The sequence below is a fragment of the Canis lupus genome, chromosome 21 (assembly GCF_011100685.1).
Source record: "Canis lupus familiaris isolate Mischka breed German Shepherd chromosome 21, alternate assembly UU_Cfam_GSD_1.0, whole genome shotgun sequence".
Lineage (NCBI taxonomy): Eukaryota > Metazoa > Chordata > Mammalia > Carnivora > Canidae > Canis > Canis lupus.
The window spans coordinates 10,485,641-10,509,480 of record NC_049242.1 but is presented as its reverse complement, the minus strand read 5'-3'; the positions used below and the strand labels follow the sequence as shown (position 1 = coordinate 10,509,480).

Here is a 23,840-nt window from a genome sequence, read left to right as displayed (position 1 = left end):
AGAGAAAATCTGAGAGCTTTTCCCCTTAAGGTCAGGACAAGACAGGGATGTCCACTTTCACCACTTTTATTCAACATAGTACTGGAAGTCCTAGCCACAGCAATCAGCCAAAAGAAAGGAATAAAAGGCATCCAGATCGGTAAGGAAGAAGCAAAGCTTTCCCTATTTGCAGATGGCATGATACTATATATATAGGAAACCCTAAATTCCACCAAAAACTACTAGAACTTATAAGTTGCGGGATACACAATCAGTAAGGTTGTGGGATACAAAATCAGTATGCAGAAATCTGTTGCATTTCTGTACACTAATAGTGAAGGAGCAGAAAGAGAAATGAACAAAACAATCCCATTTACAATTTTTCCACAGATAACAAAATTCTAGGAATCAACTTAACCATAGAGATGAAAGACTTGTATTCTGGAAACTTTAAAATATTGATTAAAAAAATTGAAGATGATGCAAACAAATGGAAAGACATTCTATGCTCATGGATTCAGAGAGAAAATATTGTTAAAATGTCCATACTACCCAAAGCAATCTATAGAGTTAATGCAAATCCTACCCAAATATCAACAGCATTTTTCATAGAACTAAAACAAACAATCCTAAAATTTGTGTGGGACCTCAAAAGGCCCCAGATAGCCAAAACAATTAAAAAGAAAAACAAAGCTGGAGGTATCAGGGCCTAAATGTGAGACCTGAAATCATAAAAATCCTAAAAGAGAGCATAGGCAGTACTTTCTCTGACTTTGCCATAGCAGCATTAGCATTTCTCTAGATATACCTTCTGAGGCAAGGGAAACAGAAGCAAAAATATTGAGATTACATCAAAATAAAAACCTTCTGAACAACAAAGGAAACAAAGAACAGTACTGAAAGCGTACTGAGTGGGAGAAGATATTTGCAAATGACTTATCTGATGAAGGGTTAGTATCCAAAATATATAAAGAATTGATACAACTCAACACAAAAAATAATCTGTTTAAAAAATGACCAGAAGACATGAACAGACATTTCCCCAAGAAGGTATATGGATGACCAATGGACACATGAAAAAATGCTCAACATCACCCATCATCAGGGAAATGGAAATCAGAACCACAATGAGGTATCACCTCACACCTGTCAGAATGGCTAAAATAAAAAACAAGAGTGTTGGCGATATGTGGAAAAAAGGAACCTTTCTGCTATTGGTGGGAATGCAAACTGCTGCAGCCACTGTGGAAGACAGTATGAAAATACCTCAAAAAATTAAAAATAGAATTACTACATGATCCAGTCATTGCACTACTGGGCAGTTACTGAAAAAATATGAAAAATATTAATTCCAAAAGATATATTCTCCTCTATGTTTATAGCAGCATTATTTACAATAGCCAAATTATGGAAGCAGCCTGAGTGTCCATCAGTAGATGAATGGATAAAAAAGATGTGACTATGTGATATATATATATATATATATATATATATATATATATATTTCAACCATAATCTTGCCATTTGCAACAACGTGGATAGATCTAGAGAGTATAATGCTAAGCGAAATAAGTCGGTCAGAGAATGACAAATACCCATATAATTTCACTTGTGTGTAGAATTTAAGAAACAACCAAAGGGGGAAGAAAGAGGCAAACCAAGAAATAGGCTGTTAACTATAGAGAACAAACAATGGTCACTAGAGGGCAGGTGGGTGGGGGATGAGTGAAATAGGTGAAGAGGATTAAGAGTACGCTTATCATGATGAGTATTTAGGTAATGTATAGAATTGTTGAATCACTATATTATACACCTGAAACTAATATAACACTCTGTTAGCTATACTGGATTTAAAATTTATAGTGCATATATTTAAACTTGCATATATTGGCTTTGTGGAACAGAAGCATTAGCTATAAATGTATGCAAAGTTAATGTTTATCTCATTAACTTCCAATCATGCTGTAAAACTTATTTGGCTTCTATTGCATACTCCAGGAAGTATAAGAAGCTGTGTAAACTTCAATTTTCTTTGGTGGGTGGTGGGTGGTGGTGGGGTGGGTCGGTAAGGTAATGTTCCTGAAGATAGGAAAGATTTATGGTGGCATCAGAAAGAGCCTAAATATTTTGAGATTTGTCTCTTTCAAATTATTTTAACCACTGAGAGTTGCAGGTTTTTTCCACTTTCTTTCTTACTGTCAGGACACTTAGGAAATTACATGTTTTGGAGATTCAAAATCCACTTGATAGCTCAAAAAAAACTGGCTACACTTTTTGTATTTTAAAATTGTGCAATGATCAGCCATGACCAGTAGGTGGTGCCATCCTATAGAAGAACTTCATGCTTCACATATTTTTAACCCATAAATTTGAAATTGTTCATTCCCTGAGAATCAGGCAAGATTCTCTGCTTAAATAAAGAGATGCTCATGGGTGGGGGGAGCACCTGGGTAGCTCAGTTGGTTAAATGTACCACTCTTGAGCTCAGCTTCAGGTCTTTAGCATGAGTTCATGAGTTCAAGCCCCATGTTGGGCTTCATTGGGCTTGGAGCCTACTTAAGAGAGAGATATTCATAGGAAGATTTCCACTAAAAGGGTTTCTTTCTTAGGTCATTCATGTTTGCTAAGAGAATTTCTTAAAGGATAAACCATGGCATGGCTAAGGAATCAATTCCTTTTCTATTTACCATATTAAGAATATGGGCAGAGTCATCTTAAATTTTAGTCTTAAAATATTATTATTATTTCATAGAATAATATTTATTGAAATTCTTTCAAACAAGCTCTGTTCTGAGAATCTTATATATCGATTTTGTGGTCAGCTTAATTCAGAAATCTGCACACAGCAAATGTACATTGTTTTAGGGGAAGGTTATGGTATATGTTTATGATTTTCTTTCTTTTTTTATTATAGGAGAATTCCAGAGTCCTTCAAGAGCGTGGTGTGGCCTATATTAATGCTGATTCTTCTATAGAAGGTAAATAATATCGGTCTCATGGGAAAATATGTGATCATGTTAGTAGCAGCCCCTTAATTCATAAAGAATGCACTAGCAAGGGAGGCAAATCCTCAGCTACTGTGGGTCTGGCTGCTGCCCTTGCCTTCCAGTGGCTGTGAGCCTGAGTGCAAATTTGGGAAAGTAGCTGTCTTGGATTTACTTTGTCTGGCAGATTACCTTGTCTGTGCTAGGGATCATAAATACCTGTTAAATGGATAAGGAAATCCTAGAACTAAAGATGTCTAGTTAAATGAATAAGTGAATCACAGAACTAAAGATTTCTATGGTTTTAGAATAGGGTAGCAAAAAAGTATAGTTTAAATATAATCCTGGTTTCATCACACCATGCATATCATATGCATATTGATTTTGGAAAAAATACTGATGTCCATGTGTTTCTTTTCCTTAAGTCTTTTTCCCAAATTCAATGAATAGTTACTGAACACTTCTCTATGCAGCGTACTTTCCAGTATTTCAAAGGAATCAGGATGGGGGCATCTGAGTGGCTCAGTCGATTAAGCATTTGCCTTCAGTTCAGGTCATGATCCCAGGGTCCCTGCTAGCAGGGAGCCTACTTCTCCCTCAACCTCCCTCTCCCACATGTGTTCTCTCTCTCTCTGTCAAATAAATAAATAAAATATTAAAAAAAAAAAAAACAAAGGAATTAGAGGTTAGGGTCTTGCACTCAGGAGTTTGTGGCTCAGTCCCAGTGATAAATCAGCCTAGGATTCTAATAATATGCGAGGACTGTGAAAGGCTATAATCAGACTGGTCTGGGAGTTCAAAGGAGAGAATAGTAGGAAGTTTGGGAAAGACTTGAGAAATGTTATAGACACTTGAGACTGGCCTTTAACAATGGATTTGCTTTTGATAAGCAGAGATTTGAACAAAAGGACATCATGTTTGCAAGATCAAGCAGTCCATTGTCCTACTGTCTGCACCCACTTGTCTTTCTGTTCTCAATCGTGTGCAATTCCCTGCCAGGGCAGCTGCTGTTCTCGGTCTTCAGATGGGTGTTCAACACACATGCTACCTGTTTAATTCTTATCCTGACAGCCTTCCCTGAAATGTTACTATTCTTGGGAAGCCCTGTCTGTAGCACCCCTCACCACCACGACTAAACAACTATTTGCTTCACACACTATGTCTGTTACTAGGCTGTATTCTTCAGCCGGGAGCAGGATCTTCATAACTGGTGGCTTCCTAATGGCTTGTTAAAGAAACAGGTGTTGCACAAATGCAGCAAATGAATGAGTCCATGAACACAGGGTGGACCTTTAGAATCTTCCTGTTAGCATATTCATAAACTTTCTGTATCAGCAATAATTGAGGCCTTGCATTTTGATGGAGGCATGTTGGTGTGTACATTTCTTCTTCGACCACACGTCTCAGTTACATTGTCCCTGAAGGTAGCTCACACAGTGTGTTTCAACCTTCCTGCCCTACGTCCTCTTCTTACATTCATGATGAAGGGCCTGTCCTTCCTCATGGCATTGCCGCTTCCTAGTTGTGTGACCTCAGGTTGTCACTTACTTCCCTCCTGTGTCTCAGTTTTCTCGCCTCTATGTAGAGTTACCAAGAGCACATGTATCTCTAAACCTCTTTTTGGGCAAAAGAAGTTAATATTTGCAAAACTCCCAAACTTGTGTCTTGCACAGAGTAAAAGTTCAAAACTACTAGCTTTGAACTATTACCCTTACTTAGAAACACATAAAAGGATGAAACACCTTTGCTACACAGAGTAAATACTTAACCATGTATTTTTCAAAAGTAGAATAATGTTGTCTTTATAGCTAGTGTTGTTTGTAAGATTTGACTTTTAATATATGTTTTTAAATCATTGGAATTTGCTGATTATGTCACTCCCTGCCTTAAAATGCTGCTTTGTTTCTTCATCATTTTCAGGATCAAGAGCACCTGACCCTATGTTATTCGATAGCTAGGACACCCCTTACCTTACTTTGTTTTATATTTAAAATTTTGTTAAATATTCATCTTCAAAATAACACAATAAGTTGTATATTGCCTTTCTCATGCTAAAGGCAAAATTTATAAAACAAGCAAAAACCTTCACTAATGTAACTCTCAAACTCCGCTTTCTCTAAAAAGGTACTACTGCCCTCGGTTTGGAATGTCTCCATCACACTGACATTTATATAAAGAATTTAGCTCACACAGACAATCAATGGTGTTGAAGGCACTATCTTAAATGCTTCACATATAAAAATTTATTTAATACAATAATCCTGTGAAGGAGGTACTTTATCATCTCCCTTGTGTAGAAGAGGAAACTGCCAACTCAGAGAGATTAAGTAACTTTCCCGAGGTCACACAGCTAGCAAAGGATTGAGCTGAGACTCAAATCTAGTTTTATCCTTTATCCTTCTAACCACAGTATTCTGTTGCCTCTCACTACCTTATACGAGTTTTCATTACATATTACATGCTATGTGGTTCTGCATCTCCCCTTTTCCATTCAACAGCATATTACAGAAAACTTTCCATGTCAGTATATATATAGACCTATTTCACTTGAAAATAAAACTTTTACAGTGTTCAGCAGAGCAATTTAGGTCTCAAATTTCCAGCTGATCGTCATATTGCTTCAATTTGTTGCAGTAAGTATCTTTTGTGCTGGCCTGCCTTGCCTTTTCTATACAAGTGGAGACCTACAATACCATTGTTTGGTCATGGTACATGTGCATTACCCCGTAATACATGCAGCCAGACTACCCCTCTGACTCTCTGGTTTGTACTCCTAGCTCTTTATCTATTTTAAAAACTGTAGTGGCTAAATTTGTGCATATTTATTCTTCCAGTTGAATTTTAGAACCAGCCTGTCAAATTCCATGAACAGTTCTGCTGGGGTGTTTTACTTATTTTTAAAGCCTCAACTTTTCTGTTCTCAGACATGGATCTTAAACTTTGAGATAAGAGTTGCTGGCAATTCTTTGGGTACATAATGTACTTTCATATTTCTGGGCATTTGTACAAGCTATTCCTTGATGAAGTTGTCTTGACTTCCCCTTCCCCAGGTCCCTATCGTGTTGCAGCCCCTTCTCCCTGTGCTCCTACAACTTCCTGAGGGCACCTCTCCTGGCTCATGCCACATGACTCTCAAACTCATTAGACAGAATTCCTGACGAATGGGAATACCATCTCTGCTCTCTATTCAGACTAGCTGGACAGCATCTGCCTTGTAAATGCATTTTTAAAAAGATTTTATTTTATGTGAGAGAGAGCTTGCACACAGGCAGGGAGAGGGGCAGTGGGAGAGAGAGAAAGAGAGCATCTCATGCCAACTCCAAACTGAACATGGAGCCCAGTGTGGGGCTTGATTCTAGGACCCTGAGATCATGAACTGAGCCAAAATCAAGAGTCAGAGACTTAACTGACTGAGCCACCCAGTTGCTCCCACAAATGCATTTTTACAACAAATATTTATTGGGTAAATGCTAACGGTCAGGACTGTGTTAAGCCCTGGAGATAGGGCAGCAAATAAAAGAGAACATCTGTTCCCATGGAACTTCTAGTCTGGTAGGAGGATGGAAAACAAAGCAAATATTTAACATGTTTGGTAGATAACCAATGACAAAAGAGAGTGGCTAGGATAAAGTGAAGATTGGGTGCTCTTCTAGGTAGGGTGTTCGGGGAAACCTCTCAGAATACATGACATTTGACTAGAAGAGTTTTAAGTCATGCAGATATAATGCAGAACTACTGTTCCAGGATCAGTGAACTGTAGGTGCAAAGCCTCTGAGCAGAAAACAGAAAACTTTTCTGAGCAGGAGGAGTCTGCTTGGGCAGAGTGAGAGGTGAAGATTTGGAGTGGTGATGGGTTGTTTCTTTCATGGAACTGGGGACCATGGTGAGCATATACCTTTTATTGAGTAATGAGTTGGAGAGCTTTGACTGAACTTGAAATTTAAAGGGATCCTTCTGGATAAAGAATTAGCATTCATCTTTAATGAAAGAGTAAAGTAAATAAAATAAAAAGCCGTTCCCTCTTTATCTTTTAGGAAACTATACTTTGAGAGTCGATTGCACCCCACTGATGTACAGCTTGGTATACAACCTAACAAAGGAGGTAAAAATAAATAATCACATATAATTTTAGAAAATTTGAGTTCTACAAATGATGTAGTACCACTGACGTACCATTATTGAGGTACCTTTATCATGTTAAGCATGCATTGTTCTATAACTTGTCCTTTTATCATATGGCAAATATTCCATCTAATAGATGCCAGAGACCATTACATCTAATAAACTGTTTACACATATGACCTCATTTCTCCCGACTATACTGGAGCAGCCTTGGGATAACATTGTATTTACTATCCCCACTGGAAATCAAGAAAACTGAGATCAAAAAGCATTAGCCACCTGAATCACACAACTCGTGCGGTAGCCAAACCAGGACTTGGTCCTGTGGTTTAACTCCTTAATTTTAAAACTGGTTTATCCTCCTTCATATAATGATACCGGTTAGCCCAGGATGCAGGAAGAGTTCGTTTCTAAGTGATTGAGGAGTTTGTGTAACACCACCAACTGCTGACTCCAGGGTCAAACTGATTTGGGGCAGAGACTAGGTGAGACCATGTACCCCCCTTCCTCACTTCCGGCCTTGAGCTGTAATCCACTGAGCCCCACTAAAATGGGCTGACCACTGAAGTCTCTTAATAATTCTGACAACAGCACAAAATCTTGAACCTTCTGGAGAGAGAGTGTCTGAATTCCTTCAGGACTGACAGGCAACTCATTACTTCTCTTGTCCTGCCCCCTGGGCCTAATGTTCATCATAATGAAGAAGTTGCATGGCAGATTTTTGTTGTTACTAATTACCTTATTTGAACTGGAAAGGGGGAAAAAAAAAAGACTTGCCTATTTGACAGAATTACCAATTGAAGTATAATTACCAAGAAAAATACAATTATTTACCTTCAGATAGGGATTTTCAGTAAGATCAGTTGTCACTAACCTTTGGTTTCAAAAGCATGGAATGTAATCTTATAATTTAGTTTCTTCTCTAGGAATAGAAAAAAATTAATTTGAAAAAAATCTATTCATGTCCTTACTGAAGAGCTGCATCATTTGCCTGCAGTCTTAACAATTTCCATGAAATGTCTAAAAATTTAAGTTATCTGAAACAGGGAATTTAAGAGAGTTTTCACCATTCATGTAATTTAAGGTAAAGGCTAAAGAAGCTTGGCAGTTTTATTTGTTTACTGGATGGTTTGGTGGCACCCAGGGGCAATTGCAAAAACACAGCGCTCTAGGTCAGTTTTGAAATTATGTGATGCTTGACAGTTTTGGGGGTTTGCTTTATTCTGTCTTGTTTGTTTGGGGAGAATGATTCGTAGCATTTTACATTTTAGTGAAAAACTGAGAATTTAGTGATATATTTCTACACTATTCTAAATTTGCATTTCTTAGGATAAATGGAGCAAGCAGTACTGTCCCTTATATCAAAATTTTGTATAAACCTATAAGCTTGACTGAAATTATTTTGTTGCTTATTTCTTCATATTTTGCAAATTAGGATGTTAATAATGTAATTTCTATGAACATAATTTCTGATTCTTTCCTCATGCTTATGCAAATTTATTTGTATTCCCATAGACCTTTGCATATACCTGTAGTACAGCCCCCAGTACATTGAATTCCACATTTTTACTTGGAGTTTGCCTTAGCAGAGTTTGTAATGTGTCTTGTTGTATCCCTGGCATTTACAAAAAGTTTTAAACTGCATAAATACTCTATAATTTTTTTTAATTTCTATAAAAATTCAAAAATTTGTTGAAAAATAGAACATAGGACTTTCATTAAATTTAAAATAAAAACATTGGATACCATATAATGTATAATAAATAACTTGTGAATAGTGATGAACATTAATTAAACTTTAGTTTGCTAAATGTTTTAAGCATAACATCTAATGAGCTAGATTTCAAGAATAGGTCTAGAACTCAATAATAGGTCATATCTTTTCCCCTTACTTTTCTCATCTATAAAACCAGAAATGTATTTAAATCCTAGTATTAACACAATTACAATAAATACTCAATTAAATAAAATATTAATGCATTTGTCTTTATTATGTAATATTTAATGACTTTAGCAATCTTACTGGCAAGAAGCAATATTAAAAGAAATACCACACTTAATGATCTTGCTTCCTCTCATTTTCCTTTTTATAAGAGGCGGGAAATATGTCTCTTTGAAAGAAGCTGGCATCAATTCAGAAAAAAATAGAAAAAAGACATCTCACAATATGACCATTCATTTGAATATGGCAGCTTGGTAATAATATGGCCTTCTTTTCCATACACTTAATGTATTTTTTATAATAGTCACCCTTATATATAATTGTATGAGCATTTTCCTTTATTATCAGAAACTCATTACTGTAATTCTTAGTGACTGCTAATGTGTGAATTGTATCACTTGTTTTGCTGAATATAGTTTAGCTATTCTTTCCCTGGTTAATGGACATTTAAATTTTAAAATATCTGATTTATAAGTATTCTCTTTTTTTCCCCTTTTAATTTGTGCAGCTCCAAAGCCCCGATGAAGGCTTTGAAGGCAAATCTCTTTATGAGAGTTGGAATGAAAAAAGTCCTTCACCAGAGTTCAGTGGCATGCCCAGGTAAACAAACAAGACTCTCTACTAGATATACTATGGGATTGGGTTGAAAATAAAAGTGTATTTTCTTTCAATGGTAGAGGGAAGGCAATGCTTTGGTTCCAAAGTATTGCTATGTGTTTGGAAGTTAAATTTGTAGGCCATCAAAAAATGGTTCTTTTTTGAGTGGGCATTATATATACATGTGGTTCATAAGTCAAAAGTTATAGGTGACAAGTAGTTCCCCTCACATTTCTGTTCACTAGTTACTTGATACATTTTCTTTTTTCTGAATATCATACAGTTAAAAAATATTTTGGTTACTCTAAGAAAAATATAGACTCATTTCAGTATTGGTCGTGTCCTTCATAAGCGAGGTTCAAGGAATAAATATCTCAGAGATACAGATAGATTATAGATGAGATTATGGCTATTAAGAGTATGAATAATTAAAAATTCTTAAGGTATGATTTACATCTGAATTATCTAAAAATATCTGCTTCTTTTAACTTTATCATGAACAACAAATACAGATGATTAAATTAATGAGGGGAAATATTTTCCAACTTAATGACTCTTTTTATAAAAAGTAACTTATGCAAGTATGATATCATGATTTATAATAAGAAGTATATATTCAATCTTTGGCCCCTTTTGTGGCACAGAAACCTCCTAAAATCTTTAGAGTTTCCTAAGTGATGAAAGAGACATGGATGTCTCTTGTTATATTAACAGGTACCTTTGGACCCCACCTCAGGATGGGGGCTGAGGGCCCAGAGAACCAATCATATAACTAGAAGGGTAGGACATATGCAGAGGTTGAATTAGTCTGAAGTGGCCAATGATTTAATCAATCATGCCTTTGTAATGAAGCCTCCATACCAACCTAGAAAGACAGGGTGCAGAGAGCTTCCATGTTGGTAGATATGCGGCACTTAGAGCAGAGTGGCACACCTGAGTGGGGCGTGGAAAACTCTGCAGCCTTTCCTCACACCTTGCTATCTGTACCTCCTTCATCTGGCTGTTATGTATGAGTTATATCCTTTTATAATATAGTAAGTAAAATGTTTCTCTGGGTTCTGGGAACAGATCTAGCAAATTAATCAAACCCAAGGAAAGGAACTTGGGAATCTCCAATCTGTAGCCTGTTTGTCAAAACCACAGATAACAACCTGGGTTTGTGATTGGCTTCTGAAATCCATGGAGGGACAGTCTTGTGGCACCAAGCCCTTCCTTCACCTGTGAATCTGCTACTGTCTTCAGGTTCAGAATTGAGTTGAATTGGAGGACACCCAGCTGGTGTCCCAGAGAATTGCTTGTCCCTGGTATGTGGAAACACCACACATCCCCTTCCACATGTTAGAATTGGGTCTAGGAACTGAAAAGAACAATGGTTACTACTACCCACAAGTCTTATGGAAGTAGATACTCTGTGTTCAGAATTGATAGACCTCTCCATTATTTCTAGTTATTGTTGCTAGTCTAAGGTGATTTTTATAAACTAAAATTTATCTGTAAGAGCAAGAGTGGAGTTTAATTAATATTTAATTTGTACTAACTGAAGAAGCTACTAAAATATTCTTGTATTTTATCCCTAAAAGAATTAGTAAGTTGGGATCTGGTAACGATTTTGAGGTGTTCTTCCAAAGACTTGGCATTTCTTCAGGCAGAGCACGATACACTAAAAATTGGGTAAGTCTGTCAGTAAGTTTTTCAAGATTACTTATGAATATATTTTAGCTATACAAATAATTCTGGATTTAAAAAAAAAGGTGACTTAAGCACTAAAGAACTTGAGGAATTTAAAGCAAAAGTGGTTGAGGTGGTGGTACTACTACTTGGGCTGGTGCCTGCATCTGGTATCCTGAGCCTTATGACTTGAACTTTCACGTGCTCCCTTAAATATATCTTCTGTTTCGTTAGGTGGCATTGCTTTCACCCACTTACTTACACTAGAAATGTAGAAATTGTCTTTGACTCCTCCCTACTTGTTATCATTCCAAATTAATTAGTATCCAGACCAACAAATATTTGGATTTTTATCTCATTCTGTCTCCACTCATTAAACAGGGAAGTTACGATATGTGGCACAAGGATGAATGAACACGTATATAAGTCATGATTTTTTCCCTACTCTCATGACTCCTGATGATAATGACAATTTTATAGTTTTTATTTTTACCAAAGTAACATAGAAAAATAGTTCATAAAATGTCATGCAGTTCTGTAAAGGTATAATGAAAAACAGTGGTCCCTTATTCCTCGTGCATGCTCCTGTCACCTCTGATTCTGTTCAACAGATTAAAATGTTTTCAGCTTTTTCATTGGTTTCTTCTGATATTGCACTGCATGCTTATACATAATATGTTCATGCTGCTATTTATTTGTTTTTCAGTTTGATGTATTATCCACTTACTTGTCATTAGGGAATATAGGCATTTAGCTCTTTTATATTACTTTTTCTCCCAACTCCTGAATATGTTCCCTCGTTGCTTTTTCTCAGTATGTAGTTGTACTATACTTATTGATTAGAATATCTTTTTTTCCCCCTGCATGTATTCATAACTAGTTCACCACAAATTTTTAGTAATATTCAAACATAGGGAGCCTGGGCGGCTCAGTCGGCTAAGTGTCTGCCTTCCATTTAGGTCATGATCTCAGGGTCCTGGAATTGAACCTTGCATTGGGCTCCCTGCTCAGTGGGGAGTCTGCTTCTCTCTCTGCCTGCTGCTCCCCCTGCCTGTGCTCTCTTTCTCTTTCTGTCAAATAAGTAAATAAAATCTTCAAAAACAAAGCAAACAAACATATCAGGTGATATGGCAGATTTCTTTCCCCCTTGGACTCTTCTCCTGCTCATCTGGATCCTCTGGTGGTTCTCTTTTCCTGTGGCACAGCTCTTGGCTGTGAAATTTTCTTGCACTGAGAAGTCTGAGAGTACCTTTATTTCTTACCTGTTTTGCATCTTGTCTTCCCTGGATTTTGTATCCTCCCCTTTCTTGTTTACTTTACTGTTTTTGGAGCACATCCTTCAGGAGCTTCTTGGAAAGGCCATACAAAAGGGAAAGCCTTTGCTTGTCTGAGATATATTTGTACAACACACAATTCTTTGATTGTTTGCCTGGGCACAAAACTTTTGGTTGAGAGTCTTGTATCCTCACAATTTTGAACTTATCATTCAGTGTCTTCCAGCCTTTAGGATTCCCTTGGCTCTGATTTTTTTTTTAAGTATAATTGATATTCAGTATCTTGTTGATTTCAGGTATGCATCATACATAGTGACTCGGGATTTTTATAAATCACAAACTGATCTCTACAATTTCTAGTTACCATCTATCAAGACACAAAGTTATTACAATATCATTGACTATATTCTCTGTGCTGTACATTACATCTCTATGACTTAGTCATTTTATAACTGAAAGTTTGTACTCTTAATCCCCTTCACCTATTTTGCCTGCCCTCTAATCCCTCCCCTCTCTGATAACTAGCAGCAGTTTATTTTATATATCTGTCTGTTCCTGTTTTATGTTTTATGTGTTCATTTGTTTTGTTTTTTAGAGTCCACATATAAGGAATCAGTGGTATTCATCTTTTTCTGACTTATTTCACTTAGCATAATACCTTCTAGGTCCATCCATGTTGCAAATGGAAGACTTCATTCTTTTTTATGGCTGAGTAATATTCCTCTGTGCGCTCTGTGTGTGTGTGTGTGTGTGTTTGTATGCATGTGTTTGTGTGTGTGTGTGCATGTATTCATCTATTGATGGACAGTTAGGATTCTTCCATATCTTGACTATTGTAAATAATGATGCAGTGAACATAGGGGTGCATGTATCTCTTTAAATTGATATTTTCGTTGTTTTCAGATAAATACCTAGCAGTGGAACTGTTGGATTGTATGGTATTTATATTTTTAAATTTTTGAGGAATCTCCTTACTGTTTTCCACAGTGGCTGCACTATTTTGCATTTCCACCAACAGTGCATGAGGGTTCCTATTCTCCACAACATCACCAACACTTGTTATATTTTGCCTTTTGGAAAATAGCCAATCTGACAAGTGTGAGGTAATATCTCATTGTGATTTTCATTCGCTTTCTCTGATGATGAGTGATGTTGAACATTTTTTTATGTAACTGTTTGCTATCTATGTCTTCTTTGTAAAAATGTTTATTCAGGTCCTCTGCCCAACTTTTTTTCTCTGCCCAGCTTTTAATCAAGTTGTTTGTGTTTTTGCTGCTGAGTTGTGCAAGTTAATTAGATATTTTGGGTAGTAAACCCTTAAAGGTTAATTTGAAAACATATTCTGGTCAGTAGGTTGCCTTTTCCTTTTGTTGATTGTTTTCTTTGCTGCTTAGAAGATTTTATTTTGATGTAGTGCCGTGTGTATATTTTAGCTTTTGCTGCCTTTGTAGAGGAAACTGGTCCAAAAAACTATTACTAAGACCATGTCAAAGAACTTACTGCCCATGTTTTCTTCTAAGACTTAATGTTTCAGGTCTTCAGTTCAAGTCTTTCTTCCATTTTTAATTTATTTTTTGTGTATGGGGTAAGAAAGTGGTCCACTTTCATTCTTTTGCATATAGCTGTCCAGTTTTCCCAGCACTGTTTATTGAATAGACTGTCTTTTCTCCACTATGTCATTCTTGCTACCTTTGTCATAGATTAAATGACCATGTATGTATGGATTTGTTTTCTGTTTCATTCAGTGATCTACATGTCTGTTTTCACACCAGTAGTACCATGATTTTTTTTGAAGGAAGGTTTTAGTATCTTCCATGTGGTCCTTGGTGTATACGTGTGCCTTGGTTACAACCATTTTTCCTTCCAGTGGGCTGGGCACAGAGTGAGCCCTTTGGTCTGGAAACCCATGTCTTACAGTTGGAGGGAATGCTTTTTCCTTTGATCACTTCTTCCCTCTTTCATCTTTTTTGAACAATTAGTAGTTTAACATCTGGGTTTATTTTCTGATGTATTTTTTTTTATCTTTTGTTTCTGTGTTTTTTTTTTCTATCAGGAATATTTCTCTCAACTCTGTCATTCATTTTTTATTGAGTTATTATTGTTAAGTTTCCCTCCATTCCATGCAGTATCTCCTTACTCTTTTTTTTTAAGATTTTATTTATTTATTTGACAGAGAGCTCAAGCAGGGGGAGCAGCAGAGGGAGAGTGAGAAGCAGGTTCTACACTGAGCAGGGAGCTCAATGCAGAGCTGGATCCCAGGACCCTGGGATGATGACCCAAGCCAAAGGCAGATGCTTAGCTGACTGAGCCACCAAAGCATCCCACCTCCTTACTCTTGAGTTGATTTTATTTTAGTTTGTGTGTTTGGTCTGTATCTTTCAAGTCAAAGGCTGTTATCAAATACCTGATCATCTTTGGCAACCTGTCTTATTTAGGAGTGAGTCCATAAATAGCTGACCGAAGCCTTGTATGCAAGGATGACATTTGTCCAATGGGAAGCCTCAGAGAAGAGTGATCTAGAATGCCTCTTCTAGTTGTTCCATGTGGAGGCAGCAACTGAAAATCTGTAGGTCTTTAGATCTAAAATCTCTAGTTATTCTCCCTACACAGAAAATCTTTAATCTACCATTGGGGTTGGAAGTTAGTCAGGATTAGATGAGGGTGGAGTGAGGGTAGAAGTTAATATTATCTATGTTTTAGTCATGAGAATACTATAGAAAAAAAAAAAAGCTAATACTCTATAGGTTAATAACCACTCAAAGTTATTTGGTAACAAGTTCTAAAGCCCGGATTCAAACTTAGGTGTCTCATTTTAGAATCTCAGCCTCTTTAACACACTGGTATATAAAGTGTTCTTTTATGTCAATAAAAAAATAAACAACTCAATGAAGCAGGCAGAAGGCATAAATCAGCAACTCAAGGTTTGAAAAGTCCTCACCTCTTGTCATTTGTGTAGTTTCTTTGTGTCTTCTTTAAGTCTGAGCATTCTTTCTCTTTGGTAAGATTTTGAATCCACTACTAAACCCCTCACCTCAAGCAGATTCTTCATGCTTCTGCACACTGCTTGTCAGAGAATCATCCATTCATGGGTGATCACTGACAATTTGCAGCATTACCCTATATAATATTGTGTAATGCTCATTTACCATGGCCCCTAACAATTCTCTGTCTTCTTAAATTATTTGTACTGAAATGCAACATCATCTTGTCTTTGTTTCAGAAACGTTTTCACATCTCCTGTATCCTTGAAGGCAGGACTGTTAGGTCTTTCCAGATAATTTTTCACTATAATTTATGTTACATACACATATTTTTAAATTACACACCAGGGGTGTGTTTTAATATTATAATATTAACCCCTTAGTAAGTGGCTTATTGAGGTACTTAAATACTTCCCTTCATTTCATCACTGACCAAAACAGTTATTACTAATATTTACGGTGAATATGGTATGATGCATTTTATTATAAGCTGTCTTACAAGAGATATATGTTTGTGTGTATGTTTTTTCTGTGTTTTTTTTTTGTAGGAAACAAGCAAATTCAGGAGTTATCCATTGTATCACAGTGTCTATGAAACATATGAATTGGTGGAAAAGTTTTATGATCCAACTTTTAAGTATCACCTCACCGTGGCCCAAGTCCGAGGAGGGATGGTATTTGAACTAGCCAATTCCATTGTGCTCCCATTTGACTGTCGAGATTATGCCGTAGTTTTAAGAAAGTATGCTGACAAAATCTACAATATTTCAATGAAACATCCACAAGAAATGAAAACATACAGCGTGTCATTTGGTATGCTACACTTCCTCTTTCAAAATTGATTATCTGTGTGTTTCAGTCAACCTCTAATATGTAATGACTTACATTTATCCACTTATTATTTATTGCCAGTCCCTGTGATCAGATACTTGGTTTACATCTATAAATGTATTTTTCATTTCACTGATGCTCATCTTATAATATATAAAATACAAATGCCTTGTAAAATGCAGAAGAGAACAAACAACTTCCTATATTGTTCCCTTTGCATAAGCCATGGGACAACGTCATTAGGCCCCGATTTCTATTTCAGATTCACTTTTCTCTGCTGTGAAGAATTTTACGGAAATTGCTTCTAAGTTCAATGAGAGACTTGAAGACTTGGACAAAAAAAAGTATGTTCCATATTTTTAAGTTATGCTTATCCCAGATACAATGAAAAAGAGATACTACTTGACTTCTTTATTGCTGAAATATCTTTGGAAAGTCTTTTGCTCCTTTCTGTCTCCCCACCGTCAGGCATCCTGTTCAGGGCCATCATATTTCTCCCAGACCACCTCTTATATTCTGAGTGGCAGCTGTGTGCTGAGAAATGCCAGCGCCTCCTTTACTACAGCTGCCTAGTTACAAAATTCCCACCTTAGCATTGAAAGTCCTCTGCTGAGTGACCCCAGCTTTTTCTAGCCTTGTCTCGTATTCTTTCAGTGTCTCTCCATCAACCTCAACCAAATTCTCCTACTTCCAGAACACACCTTCTTTTCTTCCTCTTCTAATGTCATTACCTCCAGAGTTCATTTCCACTTCCACCTGGTAAAATTCTTTCTCCAGAACAAGTATTGAGAAGCCATTTTTCTTCAAATATTAAGCACTTAGGATTAATTCTATGTGAAATCACAGAAGTGAACATAATTGGAATAAAATTTTAAGATGGGAGAAAAATAATGTGAGGATATTAAGGACTTTTTTAAAAATAGAAGTTTAAGAGTGAACATCTACTCTATATTAAGACTATTATTATATTACAAATATCAAATTTATGGGGACTGGTGCAAAAATACATAGAAAGATAAGAGCAGACAGTCCAAAAATAGATGAGTGTCATATAAGAATGTTTTTGTGTAAAAAAGTGTATTTGTAATGAAGGGTATATAAAAATAAATTAAAATAATAATAATAAATGGGGGAAGAAAGACATATTCAACAATAATGTTGTATAAGCTCTTGTAGCAACTGATAAGAAAGTGAGTTTAGAACCTCACATCAAATTGCATGCAATGTAAGCAATGGGTATAGAATTCATTACTAAAAGTTGAAATTTCTTAGAAGTGAAATTCCCAGTTTGGAAGCAACAGGGAAATGAGAAAGCAGGCAAGTTTGAGAACACAGAAATGATTACTAATATGATTGTTGATCATCAAAAGCAAAGATAGAAGTCTAGGAAACCTCTTTTCCAGCAAATATGGAAAAGGAGTAACATAAACATCATAAAAATAATATTTGAAAATTGGTAAGAAAATCCAGAAGAGCAAAGCTGAAAATGTTGGCAATAGGCAAGACAATTCAAAAAGAAGACTCTATCTGTACAGAAATAAGTATGAAAAATATTCAAATTCACTAATTTAAAAATAACATTATACTATTTTCATATCAACTTAGTAATGATTTAAAACTTGGGGGGGATCCCTGTGTGGCGCAGCGGTTTAGCACCTGCCTTTGGCCCAGGGCGCGATCCTGGAGACCCGGGATCAAATCCCATGTCGGGCTCCTGGTGCATGGAGCCTGCTTCTCCCTCTGCCTGTGACTCTGCCTCTCTCTTTCTCTCTCTCTCTCTCTCTCTCTCTCTCTGTGTGACTATCATAAATAAATAGAAATAAAAAAAAAACTGGTAAAACTTGGTTGTACACATTCTGCCAGATGGTGCAGTGGAGCAGATGCTCTCACACTTTTCTGATAGCATTGTGTATTGTTGTAAAAACCTTTTTGAAAATATTAAGTAAATAAAAATAAAAAATAAAACCCCTTTTGAGAAGTATAAATACATACTGGTAAAGTTTCAAGAGTAATTTACAGAGTTCTTAGGCTTTGCCATAGTATTTACATTTCTTGAACTTTTTCTTCAGGAAAGAGTTTCAAGTTTGGAAAGAAAAAAAGAGCTTCTCATAGAAAGATACAAATTATAATACCAAACAATTCAAGGGGCTCTTGGGGACACAGTTGGTTAAACATCTGACTCTTGATTTTGGCTCAGGTCATGATCTCAGTGTTGTGAGATTGAGCCCCACATCAGACTCCATGAAGCCTGCTTAAAACTCTCTCTCTCCCTTTCCTTCCTTGAGTATTTCTGTATTTGTCTTATCCTCTCTAAATAATAGTTGAAGTATAGTTTGTGTCTCTACACCATTTATAAACTCTGAAACACCTGCAGCAATGCATTGCATATGATAATAGTAAATAGTAATAATGATAATAGTAAATGCTGGCTAAAGTAAATTAAGTAAATTAAACTGGATGTTTAATTGTAAACTGCATGTCTCAACTCAAACTTTTAAATCTGAGGAAGAGGGGATCCCTGGGTGGCTCAGAGGTTTAGCGCCTGCCTTTGGCCCAGGGTGTGATCCTGGAGACCTGGGATCCAGTCCCACATCGGGCTCCCTGCATGGAGCCTGCTTCTCCCTCTGCCTGTGTCTCTGCCTCTCTCTCTCTATGTCTATCATGAATAAATAAAAAAATCTTAAAAAAAATAAATCTGAAGAAGAGACATTTCTGTGCTTCTACTCTGTTGAATCAATCTCTAGATCTTTCAAAGGGTAAAAAGTGTTGTCTCCTTGGTACCTTCAAGTATTTGAATACATGAAGACTTCAATGTCTTTCACTCGCTCTAGGGAGGCTTCTGGAATAAAAAGATCCCCTTAACTCTGATGTTCTGAGCATTTACCTCCCAGGGCTACTTCAAATTAAGCTGTGCTTTCTACAAGAAACATTATGTTTTTTATTAGTAACCACAAAAGCAGAAATCCACAGATGGAGAGATGTGTATGTGTATGTCCACATGAATTTTGTTGATGTAATATGTCATGAATTTGGTTCAGAAATTACTGAAATTATGTTTTATGCAACTGTCTCTTCTGTCAGTTTATATGAACTGCTCACAGGTAAAATCTACATGGAGTTTATTTACCTTGCTACTCATCACAAAACCTGAGTTCTTTTTTTTTTTTTAAAGATTTTATTTATTTATTCATGAAAGACACAGAGAGAAAGAGGCAGAGACAAGGCAGAGAAAGAATCAGGCTCCACACAGGGAGTCTGATATGGGACTTGATCCCAGGACTGCGGGATCACTCCCTGAGCGGAAGGCAGGTGCTCAGCCGCTGAGCCACCCAGTTGTCCCACAAAACTTGAGTTCTTGATATTGAATAAATGAATGTTGAAGATAGCTTAAATTCAAATTATAGGGCTTTTAGTTATTTTTTTTTCCTTTTGTCAACATAGTGTAGTTGAAAGAATAGTATTGAGCTTCTATTTCATTCTAAAAGTTTCCAGCTGTGAACCTGGGCAAGTTGTTTAACTGCTGAGTCTTAGCTATCTTACCTATGGAGTGGGGTTCTTGTCCTGCCCAACTTGCAGGATTGCTCTGAAGATTAGAGAAAATGTTACATAACCATTTGGAGTGTCTGGGTGGCTCAGTCACTTGAGTGTCTGATTTGATTTCTGGCTCAGGGCATGATCTCAAGTGAGTTGGGCTCTGCGCAGAGTCTGCTTAAGATTCTCTCTCTTCCTCTCTGTCTGCCTCTACCCTGACTCCAGTGCATATGCTACCAATAAATAAATAAATAAATAAATAAATAAATAAATAAATAAAATCTTTTTAAAAATTATATAATCCTCAGTATAATAATTGGCAACTAGCAGTCAATCAGTTGCTAAATATAGACTAAAATATAACAAAATTAAGAGATAATTGAATTATTAAATATAGCGATTTGTTGTTCCTTATTGTTTAACAGTTCTCATTAGTTAAGTTATAACAGAATCAATATGTTGAATTTAATAACTCATTGTTAAAAAAATAACTCATTGTTGAATTATTCAAGATGATAAATGTTCAATGATATAAAATCATTCTTATTACAATAATATATTCCCCCCCTTTGGAATGTGAACTTTGTGAAAGCAGGAGGTATCTGATAATTGATAAAAGCAGGCATTCAAATCTTATTAAAAGGATAAATATCAGAAAGGGAGACAGAACGTAAAGACTGCTAACTCTGGGAAACGAACTAGGGGTGGTGGAAGGGGAGGAGGGCGGGGGGTGGGAATGAATGGGTGACGGGCACTGGGGGTTATTCTGTATGTTAGTAAATTGAACACCAATAAAAAATAAATTTAAAAAAAGGATAAAGTAAACACCATTTCTTGTATTCATGATAGTTTATCTTTAATAATAATAAAACATTGGCTATCATTTGGTAAATATGTATAATTTTCCAGGAATCCTACTAACCATTAATAGACTATCCCATTCAATGTTGAAATGACTTCTTTGAGTAGATTGTTAGGATACCTAAGATGGAAAACATCTTGCCTGTATTTAAATACCTGGGTTTGTCAATTATTATTATTTCAAAGTAAATAAAAATTACTGCTGTCTTTTTCAACTGGCACATAAAAGTTTATGTGGCTTTATAAGCCTCAGCAGAAGAGTATTTTATAGGATTTAAAAAATAGCCATGTACACTATTCTTAATTTGCATATCAGAGGGATTTAAGATATATTAGTTATCTTTAGCTTTGTTGTGAATTTTTAGTTTGCTGTATACTGCACATAGTCTCATGTAGTGACAGCGGTATTTGTTTTCTTGTTTAGCCCAATATTATTAAGAATTATGAATGATCAACTGATGTTTTTGGAACGAGCATTTATTGATCCTTTAGGATTACCAGACCGGCCTTTCTATAGGTAAGGATACAAATATGACTCTTGACTCTTGATTATATCTTTTTTTTTTTCTTATTTTTTTAACACTGTGGAAAAAATAGCTGATTTCTTATAAGCAAATGGAAATTTCAATATATGTAGCAAATGATATATTATTTTTACATATTTTCTTTGTAATGTCTTTTTTTACTCCTGATTATAAAACAATATATGTTCATTGTAGGAAATTTAGAAGATCCAAAGTCACAAGTAGAAAATAAAAATTACCCGATTCCCTCAGTTAATTATAAAATCATGCTTATATTTGGTTCATATAATTTTAGCTCCTCCCTCATTTTAAATATATCTGTGTTTATATATATACACGTAAGACATAATACATGTATTTAAAATGTATGAAATATGTATTTATGTACTCAATATTCACATTTTTTCTAATTTTTGACAACTGTAAATATTTTTGATAAATATCAGTGATGAACATTAGATTGATCTTACTAAGAATTGCAGGACGAATTAGATCAGTGACTAGCAAGAAATGGCCCCGTCTTTCTGTCTATGGATTATCAAAGGATCAGAATTAGGAGTAAGGACATCATTCAAACATGGTGACTGGTTTCCCAATGGCAGCATGATTGTGCTTCCTTCCTTCTTTATCTCTTTGCTTGGGAGCATATCCTTCCCTTTATGGGCTATGACATGAATTGACTTAGGTCTTTCAATAAAACATCACCACCTAGGCCATGTTACACTTTCAAAGTTGCTTTTAATGATTATTCATGCTTTATGCTAGGCATTCTAACATGCTAGAGTGTCTTCTTTTTTATTTTTTATTTTTATTTTTTTTTAAATTTTTATTGATTTATGATAGTCACACCCACACACACACAGAGGCAGAGACATAGGCAGAGGGAGAAGCAGGCTCCATGCACCAGGAGCCCGACGTGGGACTCGATCCAGGGTCTCCAGGATCCCGCCCTGGGCCAAAGGCAGGCGCTAAACCGCTGCGCCACCCAGGGTTCCCTGTGTCTTCTTTTTTAAAGAGAAAATCATAATAGTAGGTTGGCAGATCAGAAATGGGACTTTAATAATCACAACTGTGCTACATTTCAGGAATAGTGAAAAGACAGTACTTATTTGCAATGTAGCTTAGGACTGATCACTTAATCTCATAGATCTCAATTTCTTCCTTTTTGAAATGCTAGTATCAACTTTGTAGAGTTGGGGTTTTTTAATATTTATTTATTTTAGAGAGAGAGAGTGGGCAAGCACGGGCAAGTGGGAGGAGGGGCAGAAGGATAGGGAGAGAGAGGCAATAGAAGCAAACTCCTCACTGAGCATGGAACCAAGACTGGATCCCAAGACCCTGAGATCATGACCTGAGCTGAAGCTAAGAGTCGAGTCAGAGGCTTAACCGGCTCAGCCATCTAAGCTCCCCTGTAGAGTTCATTTTTAAGAATTAGAAAAATTCTAGGCAAATCATTTAATTGTAAGCATGATCCATAGTAGATACAAGTGATTGGGGCTCCCATTGTTATTCTTGTTGCACTGAACCACTTAAGTCAAAACATAATTGATTAATGTATACTTCATAGATTGGTCTTTGGAGGTGATTAAACTTGAAAGTTTAGCTGACAAGTGGCTTATTCAAATCATAAAAATAGAATTATGCACTCCAGGATATGCAGAGTGCTCCTGTTTTTCTCTTGTATGTATCATGTGGACAACCCATGGACAGTGAACTGTTTTTATCAACAGGCACATCATCTATGCTCCAAGCAGCCACAACAAGTATGCAGGGGAGTCATTCCCAGGAATTTACGATGCTCTGTTTGATATTGAAAGCAAAGTGGATCCTTCCAAGGCCTGGGGAGAAGTGAAGAGACAGATCTCAATTGCAGCCTTTACTGTGCAGGCTGCAGCCGGGACTCTGAGGGAAGTAGCCTAAGGTGGTTCTTCTGAGAACTCATATTAAATAGGGATGGTCTGTCACTCAGAATCATGAAAGCTGTATTCTAAAAAATAAACTAAAAAATAAAGCTAATATACACACATCTTCACATTCTGTCTTCTCCCTATGAATCAAAAAAGAAAGATGGACAATTTTTTATTCTATAATTATAGAAGGTTATTCTGAATTTGAACTAAGTTAAAAGTAAGACAAACATCTACTATATTAAAAATCCTATGTGACATTATAGGGAATCAAGTCTAACTCAGCACTCATGTCAGCCCTCCTGGCCACCCAGGGCTAAGAGATCACTATCTTAGTGTACTAGTTGAGCTACTCTGGTCTAATCACCCTGCTGGTAAACATAGTCACTCTGTACCATAAAGGATTTTTACTTTTATTAAATTAGCAAATACCCTATTTATATCAAAGGTATATGTAACATATGTACAGTAAAAAAGAATAAAGAAATGAACATTTGTAGAACTGCCCCCCACAAATAACCAGATTAAGAAAAGGAACATTACCGGTATCTTTAAATCCCCCATGTACCACTGACCAGTGTGCCTCCACCTTCAGCCAGAGGTACTTTTTTGAATCTCTTGTGAATCTTTTCTCTTATA

General features: G+C 36.2%; 1 protein-coding gene across 1 annotated transcript in view; it reads left to right on the top strand.

Moving 5' to 3' along the window:
* The window catches only part of FOLH1B (folate hydrolase (prostate-specific membrane antigen) 1), a 64,500-nt gene extending 41,286 nt beyond the window's left edge, over positions 1 to 23,214 (top strand). Inside the window, 8 exon segments of the mRNA NM_001271778.1 lie at positions 2,894 to 2,957; positions 6,998 to 7,065; positions 9,536 to 9,627; positions 11,205 to 11,295; positions 16,096 to 16,360; positions 16,641 to 16,722; positions 21,195 to 21,287; positions 23,025 to 23,214. Coding sequence (NP_001258707.1) covers positions 2,894 to 2,957; positions 6,998 to 7,065; positions 9,536 to 9,627; positions 11,205 to 11,295; positions 16,096 to 16,360; positions 16,641 to 16,722; positions 21,195 to 21,287; positions 23,025 to 23,214 — 945 coding nt within the window.
* Positions 23,215 to 23,840: the final 626 nt, after the last annotated feature.